The sequence below is a fragment of the Bombus pascuorum genome, chromosome 10 (genome assembly GCF_905332965.1).
Source record: "Bombus pascuorum chromosome 10, iyBomPasc1.1, whole genome shotgun sequence".
In the NCBI taxonomy this organism is placed as follows: domain Eukaryota; kingdom Metazoa; phylum Arthropoda; class Insecta; order Hymenoptera; family Apidae; genus Bombus; species Bombus pascuorum.
The window spans coordinates 10,133,604-10,142,779 of NC_083497.1; the positions used below are offsets into that span (position 1 = coordinate 10,133,604).

At 34.0% G+C, this 9,176-nt stretch overlaps 2 protein-coding genes across 2 annotated transcripts; both read left to right on the forward strand.

Annotated features, from left to right (window-relative positions):
• Window positions 1–1,370: 1,370 nt before the first annotated feature.
• On the forward strand, window positions 1,371–5,278 carry LOC132911201 (prohormone-3). The gene is made up of 5 exons (XM_060967626.1): window positions 1,371–1,594; window positions 2,104–2,230; window positions 2,309–2,458; window positions 2,645–2,733; window positions 2,820–5,278. Exons 1-5 carry the CDS (start codon window positions 1,433–1,435, stop codon window positions 2,961–2,963), a joined length of 672 nt encoding a protein of 223 aa, XP_060823609.1. The 5' UTR covers window positions 1,371–1,432; the 3' UTR covers window positions 2,964–5,278.
• Window positions 5,279–5,704: 426 nt separating this feature from the next.
• LOC132911200 (T-complex protein 1 subunit epsilon) lies at window positions 5,705–9,173 on the forward strand. The gene is made up of 7 exons (XM_060967625.1): window positions 5,705–5,958; window positions 6,420–6,844; window positions 6,917–7,109; window positions 7,430–7,699; window positions 8,005–8,190; window positions 8,439–8,757; window positions 8,832–9,173. The coding sequence occupies exons 1-7, from the start codon at window positions 5,851–5,853 to the stop codon at window positions 8,963–8,965; spliced, it is 1,635 nt and encodes a 544-aa protein (XP_060823608.1). The 5' UTR covers window positions 5,705–5,850; the 3' UTR covers window positions 8,966–9,173.
• The last annotated feature ends 3 nt before the right edge of the window (window positions 9,174–9,176 follow it).

The window sequence follows — 9,176 nt, forward strand, 5'->3', positions numbered from 1 at the left end:
AATGTCACGTCGAAAAATAAAATAACACCTTTTACTTTAGCGAGAAACACTCTCTTTGCTACTGCATATACAGCCATTATTCATGGGCCACCTAGGAAACGAATAAATGGAGCAGGATCGACCGCCCTGTGGAACATCAGGACATCTCGGATCAATACGACCAACGAAGATGGAAACAACAACGTTTGACTGGAACGACGAGGAAGGAGCTAAACACCTACACGAAAGTTCACCCAACGAATGGCGCTGCTGTATCCTGTGAAAAGAGATACAATTTTTGTTCTATTCTACATATATGCAACTGTTAAACATGTTAAATAAAAATATTATACTCGTACGTTGAAACGTTCTACGCAAATTTTTTACTTTACCTCGAGAATAATTTATGAAATCATTTTTGCATCGCATCTATGATCCTTCAAGGATATTTGTAAACGTAATACGAGATTGTTAATTCAACGTGAATTGCATTTACGAAGCAAATAGGCGAATTCAAAGCAAACGATGAGAATCGCCTGATCGTTTATTCAGCATCTTATCCACCAATGATCTAAACAAAGATCAAAGTGACTTGCAAAGATTTATGAAACATTCGTTCTTTCTTACTCTCGAGGAAGAAACTAAATCTATAAATAATGGAAATACAAAGTAAAAATCTGAATGAATAAAACGGCACCTGGATCGTGTGCGTAAAAAGTCAGGTGTCGCGCTTGCGCGAATGTTTGCACGAGCTTCTACAAGGGAAACCGGAACAAGGGAGTAGGAGTATAGATTGTCGATGCAGGCACGGCTCCGACTCAGTCCTCCAGCAAGCTCCATTGAGGACTTGTTGATCCCAAGAAGAAGCAGCTGATCCTTCCAGGTTGACCCACCTAAGTAGAAGCAACAGCAAGTTAGCTACAGTAAAAAATTGTAAGTTCAAGTTGAAATTTATTTTTGAATTGCCATTTGTAAGACCATCAAGGAACATTTTTTCTTTCACCCTGTTCAAGAACCTTATTTCGTCTTCGTTTGAAAACGAATTTCTTGTAAAGAATTCTCTCCATCTTATCCAATAAAATGTCGGTACATGTTAAAAATTTTATTACAAAAGTTTCTTTATCATCCTCAAAAAATGTTCGGTGTTCGTTAAAAAACTCCAATTATTCTTTGTTTATAAATTTTTACCACTTTTGACATTTCTTTCGATATTAATTTAATTACAACGTATATCGCAACAACTACTATGTAAATTACAGGAATACAGTTCGTTTAGTTTCATAATAGAAAGGATAAATATTACTTCGTTTGCTTATATTTCACTGAATTTCATTCTATTCTGTGATACGTACTAAATTTGATTTAAAATGTTACTAGTACTAACTAGTATAAATATATAAAGCAAATTAAATTTCAGGGGTGCAAACAGCAGTGTCCTTGCACGAAACCAAAAATGTACACGTGTGTCGCATTGATGATGGTTGCTCTGACGAGCACGATGCACCTTGAAGTAGAGGCATGGGGCGGTCTCTTTAATCGTTTCAGCCCAGAAATGTTATCGAATCTTGGCTATGGTAGTCACGGTGACCACATGCCCAAAACAGGATTGTATCAGGTATGAAAGAAAGAAGTTCAAACGAGTAAGTTCCTTCAATGTTGAGACGTCTTTATACAGTAGACAATTGTTGCAACTTTGCCGCAGTAGAACCGGCATGCGATCGATATATTATTTCCATAGAACACTATACGATTTATGTGCAAGGGATTTTATATTTCAATATAATTTTCTAAAACGAGGACAGTAACATTAGCAACTATCAATTAGATCAAAGAGATTTCATTGCGAATCTTCGACAAAGAAAATTAAAGAAGTTGTCCCAAAGAAAAGTTATCCAAATGTTTTTATAATTACTCCTTACTGTATAATAGCAAAAATCACACATATCAATATGTTCCATTCTTTACCACAAATTTAAAGGATTTAACAAATGTAACAGCGATCGAAAAATATAATTACGAATTCTCCGCATTTTATTTAATTCGCGTTAGTTAAAAACATGAGCTGCTCTATTCTCGACAATGATATCGAATAATACACACTAATGTCCCACGTTTTATTTCAAGCGTCCGTTATCTACCAGCTACGGATACTCTTATGACTCTTTGGAAGAAGTTGTACCATGTTATGAAAGAAGGTGCACGGCTAACGACCAGTGTTGTCCGTCTTTCATTTGTGTAAACGTCGATGGGGGTAATTCTCATTTCTTGTGCTTTCATTACACAGCTTTAGGACAATAGTCGAAGGTACAAAGTTGCCTGTAAATTTTAGATATTGGCCACTGCGTTTTCGAATTGGGACAGAAGCAGGGAGAACTTTGCAGGAACGATAACGACTGTGAAACTGGTTTATTGTGTGCCGAGATTGCTGGCAGCGAAACTCGTTCGTGTCAGCCACCAGTGACTTCAAATAAATTGTATAGTACGTATAAACATATGTGGGCGATGCTGTCAATACCAGTAAATGTCTTTTACGTGACAAGAATGTAGAGATAATCGATAAAGGTCAATTCACAAACGATTACGTCAAAGGAGCAGGCTCTCTTACGTAAGAACTATATCATATTTAACTTCTAAATTTAGAATATCCTATTCTTAATTCTCGCAGATGAAGAATGTAATATGTCTGGGGAATGCGATATCAGCCGCGGTTTGTGTTGTCAGCTTCAAAGACGTCATCGACAAACACCAAGAAAGGTACTTGCATTTCCGGGCAAAAATAACATCAAATCGGAATAATTCCGAATAATAGAAGTCATTACGAAAGTTATCTTTTCCATTAGGTTTGCTCGTATTTCAAAGATCCTCTAGTGTGCATCGGACCAGTTGCGATGGACCAGATAAAATCTATCATCCAGTACACTTCTGGTGAAAAGCGGATCACTGGACAGGGAAATCGAATTTTTAAACGGGTTCCTTTCGCCTAAGAGCTTCGTCGTTCCTCATAAATTGGTGAGAATGGAAGAAATGTCTACATGAATCAAATACTCCTTTTCATTACTTTTAGGAACTTAGGATAAGTCTATTACTTCGAAATTCCCTAAATTGTTTTTATTTATACTTTTGCCTGTTAGGTCAAAGAAGTAGAAAAATCGTTAAACTCGCTTTTTGATTATTTTCCTCCAAATATTACGACTGACAAATACGATACATATCAGAATAGTCCGTCTTATAGGATTATAAGATATACTATATATACATATATATTCATGAGAAAAGTTAGGTAGCGTGTCTTTAAAGGTTGATAGCTTCTGATGAACGATGAGTACAGGCTGTGTGATGGAAGAGAAAATTTTCTTTTCTTCTACTACGTTGTTAGTCTTATTTTTACTCGTTTTTGTTTTTGGTTAAACATATTCGAATTAGACTAAGTTGACATCTTAATGACGATAGCAATGGGAAACTGCTAGGAAAGCTTTGAATAATGCGTACACTAAATGTAATATCTAGCTTTGACAAAATTTTGTTAGATTAAAAAATTTGTTAGAAATTCTTGAAAAGTAGAGTACTTTCTACTTGTTTCGCCCTGTACACGACAAAAACTACTTTCGGTGAGATTTACGATCTCAAGAGATCGCCGAATCAAATTTCCTAAATTTACTGTTAAGGTATATACTGGAATATCTCAAACGCACACAAAATAAAATATATTTTCACTCTTCTGGTTTTCAAGTTCTCATAGATCAAACGTTCTTGATATATTAGCGATAAAGGACTATTTTTCATGAGAAAGAGTCGAGAATTGAAATAGTATTAAGATATCAGATAAATGTTCCAAGTCTAATTATGAATCATTTATGGATAGGAATTTACTCGATTGTATCGAACATTCACTCTGGAAATTTTCGAACATCTTTGTCGGTATTTAACAAATGTAACTTATGCGTTACCGTTAAGTCATACAGTAAAATTTGAAAGTAAAGCGTCCTAATTGACACGAATGCAGAAAAAAATTGAAGGATATAGCAGTGAAGTTTTGCTTTACCTAGCGTATATTCCAAATTATTAGAGATATACGTATGTACGTAGACAATTAGAAGAAATGTTGATTTAAATGTGGTAGCCACTCGTTCAAATATTTATTGTGAGAATCGATGTATTAAGCATCGATCGCGGGAATCGCTCTATTGAACACTGAAACCTCGGAGGCCGCTTCGTTAAGTGTTATTAAACTCCTAACATTAAATATAATATAATTAAAACAATATATATATATGTATGTATATGAAAATCGTTATGTTAGGTATTAATCAGAGTCGAGATTTTAAAAGATATATAAGAAAAGAGACGTGTTAATTATCGACATAGTTACGAAGATGAAAAATATGAATGAAGCAAATGTTTTACAATTGTAATCACGAGAGACGCAGTGTTATTTTAAAACAGTGTCGTGAAACACTTTCTGATGCGTAAAGTACCTGTTGCGAAATCTGGACAACCCCTCGTTTCTATGCTATTGTGCTAGTCATCGAGAGTCCAACACACAAAGAGAACATATTTCTAGTTATATGGTATTATACTTCCATCGTTGATCTTTTATCGTATAAGGGAACTCTAACACATATTATGTGAATGCCTAATCCATTAAGAAAGTTTTAAATGTGAATGTTATTACGAGATATATCTTACTGAAATTATATTTTTATCTTTGATCGATATGTATACCAAAACGCTATATATTTATATAGTATTCATATATTTTCCGCAAGCGTATATCTATAACATAATATAACTACCCTTCGATGCGTCGTGCGTACGTCATCTCACAAGGGTTAATTGATTACTTTGTTCGAGGTGAATAATTTGCAACTCTAAGTTTGATTGGAAACTATAAGAAGCGGTTAAGAAGGTACCTATTACAAAATGTTTTAATCCCTTTATGACTGTCGACTTCGTTCCTTCCTGTTTATATGGTTTGTTTAGTCTTTCAATTAATACTATTTGTGGAACCAAAGAAGTAAAGGTAAACTAATAAATAAAACTGATACATATCATAGGATAGTAAATTCTTTCCAACGTGGAAATTTTGGATAGAAAACTTCTATCCAAAAACATATTATTTGAACGTACGACTCATTGAGGGACTATGGCCATTGCGGCCTGGAGTCAAAAGTACCTCTTCAGATGAACTATTTCCAGAATAATTATATGTGTATAACTATGTATATGTAACGTTCAAGATTATAATACAGAGTTATAATAGTTTAATGTGAAATAAACTGTGGTGCATACAAAACAGTTAGACCTGTTTCTCGTTTACTATTTCATCACTCCCCATAAAAAAACCTCTATCTCTCCTTTTTTTTTACAATTTCTTAAGACTCTTCCTACTAAAAACGGCTATATCTAAAAGATGTTACTTATTAAGAATATTTTCAAAAAGTTTCATTTATATATATAATATATATATGATATATATTATAATAAATATATATAAACATATGTATATAGTTTAAGCAAATGATAGAAAATTCCTGCAATCTGTACATTTCCTATAGTAAAGCGTTGCGGTAATGAGTTTTCTAGACAGTTCTTTCATACGACTTGTTAATCAATGTTTAAGAGAAAAATTTGTAGTTTTTCTTCTGTGCAGCCTTGGTTTTCATTTTCAAAATTCCCTCTTTTCCCATTCTTAACCTAAAGCAGATTCGGAATATTCGAGAATAGATGGCACTACGCACTAACCAATATCCGCTATGGACAACAAAATGGTCGTGTAGTGACGACGAAGGAACGTAAGTTTGTAAGAATAGACGACGCTCTTCTCATTGAAACTATTTTAAGCATAGTGTCCGAGGTTCTTGGACGATTAAAATGACCGCAATACCTGGTACTGTGGCCTTTGATGAATATGGTAGACCTTTTATTATTCTTCGTAACCAGGAAAGGCAAAAACGTCTAACCGGCACTGATGCCATCAAGGTACGTAAACTTACATTTTTTGACTAATTTTCCTATCCGTCTATAGAATTAAAAAAATAGTGATAATTTTTCTCTTATATGTTTTCATGATTTCATTGAATTTATAAATTAAAAGCTTGTGTTAAAGAACCGACCACGTGAAACGATAATGGCGACGTTTTGGGCTTGGCATCTAATCCTAATATTGCTACTAAAATGATGTAATCTGAACTAATGTTATATATATACTTGTATCTTAAATTGTAGTCTGTACATTATTTGTATCTTTTTATTCTTTTTTCATTAAAGTAATATTCATGCAATTTAGAAAACTGAATGAAACACAATGATATTGATCTTTGACCATATAAGGAGATCAGTAGTTCCATTGTATAAGTCCAATGAAATCCAGGAAATTTATTACTGTAATGTTACATAAAATATATACATAACATGTTTAGTAAGTAATTATTTAATTGCAGTCACATATTTTGGCAGCCCGTGATGTAGCCAATATTTTGAGAACCTCGTTAGGGCCTAGAGGGCTTGACAAACTAATGGTCAGCTCTGATGGTGATGTCACTGTAACAAATGATGGGGCAACAATCTTGAAAAACATGGATGTTGATCATGAAATTGCAAAGCTAATGGTTCAGTTATCTCAATCTCAAGATGATGAAATTGGAGATGGTACTACTGGAGTAGTTGTTTTAGCAGGTGCTCTCTTGGAACAAGCTGAGCAACTGTTAGACAAAGGAATTCATCCAATTCGAATAGCAGATGGCTTTGAAATGGCAGCAAAATGTGCAACAGATCATCTAAAGAAAATTGTTCATGATTTTGAGGGTACTCCTGACAACCTAGAACCTTATATAAAGATTGCCATGACCAGTCTTGGTTCAAAGATGTAAGAAGGACATTTTTTGATTATTTATATTTAATATGAACAAGACAAAGCAATACCTTTATTCTTTTTTAGCATCAACAAGTGTCACAGACAAATGGCAGAAATAGCTGTAAATGCTGTATTTGCAGTTTTAGATCCTGTTGCACGTGATGTGAACTTTGAATTGATAAAACTAGAAGGGAAAGTTGGAGGCAGATTGGAAGATACTGTCCTAGTTCGCGGTGTTGTTATTGACAAAGACTTCAGTCATCCCCAAATGCCTAAGGTAAAGTCAGTTAGTTTACTAAATTACTTTTTGATATATTTTATTTTGTCTAATGATGACAAACTGAAACAGAGAAGGGTAAAGATTCAGGATATTTCTTTAGCTTACTTATTGTCAAGACTTGAAACTATTTCTTTGGTTACTCTTTTGTTAACTTCTGAAAAAGTGAAAGTTTCTGTTTAAGTAGCTATTTAATAACCTGATCTTTGCAGTGGCTTCAATGATCAAAAGATTATGAGAGCTGAAGGGACTGTTTCTTTCAATAAATTATTTTATCAATCAATGAAATTGTTAATGGAGATACATTTATCACGTTACAGAGATTAGAAAATGTCAAATTAGCTATTTTGACATGTCCGTTTGAACCACCTAAGCCAAAAACTAAACATAAGTTGGATGTCACTTCGGTCGATGATTATAGAGCGTTGCGTGAGTACGAACAAGAAAAATTCACCGAGATGGTGAAGAGGGTTAAAAATGCCGGAGCCACGCTTGCTATTTGTCAATGGGGATTTGATGACGAAGCTAATCATCTCCTTCTTCAAAGTGAATTACCCGCGGTCAGATGGGTTGGTGGCCCAGAAATTGAAGTAAGTTTTGCTTCTGATTATGATCAATTTACTTGCCTAATGATGACAAAGCGCAATAGAAGAGAGTGAAAGTTAAGTTAATAAGCTAATATAATTTTTCGGGATTTCATTTTCTCATAATAGCCTTCTATTATGAGAATAACGATATAGATCCTTTAAAAGCATTAGTTAATTAACTTTCTTTTGCTGTAGCTCTAATGACCAATAGATTATGAGATCTGAAGGCCTGATTCTTTTCCTCCTTGTTAACTTTATAAAAAACTGTAAAAAAGCATTAGTAAAAAACAGTATCAAATTTGTTTCAGCTGATAGCTATTGCTACTGGTGGTCGTATTGTACCTCGTTTCGAAGAATTGACACCGGAAAAACTCGGTCATGCTGGTGTTGTAAGAGAATTAACATTTGGTACTACCAAGGATCGAATGCTTGTTATCGAAGAATGCAAGAACTCTCGAGCAGTTACTATTTTCATCCGCGGAGGGAACAAAATGGTAAGCAATACTTAAAAGTTTTTGTAAGAGAAATAAAAGCAAGGAGAATTTCAGCGGTATTCAAATATATCTAACTGACCAGACACCTTGCAAGAATAATGCATCAAACATATATTTTATCTAATTTAATTCAATTTAAATCAGTTTAATTTGGATTTTTCTTTTGATGCTACAATTTTACATATTTCTGTTTTTATTTATTCAGTGCAAGAATATGCAAATTTATGAATTATTATTCGAATTTTTAGATCATTGAAGAAGCAAAACGAGCTATCCATGATGCGCTATGTACAGTTCGTAATGTAATCAAGAATGAAAAAATCTTGTATGGAGGAGGTGCCCCTGAAATTTCTTGTGCCCTTGCTTGTGCTGAAAAAGCCAACAAGATCAGCAGCTTGGAACAGTATGCTTTCCGTGCATTTGCCGAAGCGCTCGAAGCCGTACCCATGGCACTTGCTGAAAATTCTGGCCTTTCACCTGTAAATGCTTTAGCTAACATTAAAGCAGCACAATTGGCTGAAAATAACCCTACGTTTGGTGTAGATTGCCTAAACCGTGGTACTTTCGGTACGTACCGAATAATTGTACTTTCATATTTCGTTGTAATAGTTAAGAATAAATAATTATTTATTTTCTTTCAGATATGAAAGTCCAAAACGTCATCGAAACATTGACGAGCAAAACCCAACAAATTGTATTGGCTACACAGTTGGTCAAAATGATACTTAAAATTGATGACATACGTTCACCGAACGATGCCGGCGATGTTGCCTAAGGAAGTTGCGTATTTTTTAATTGGATACTTGCATTATTGGAATTTTTTAACGTTTCACCTTATTTTTGCTTTTTCCAGCTTCATTCACATTTCTAATGAATAATAATTGTATTTAACTTAGTTTACTTCCTGTCATCAATGTAATAATGATAATTTATGCGGCAGCATTGTGATACAGAATAAATAAATGATTTTACTTTCACCAGAATTT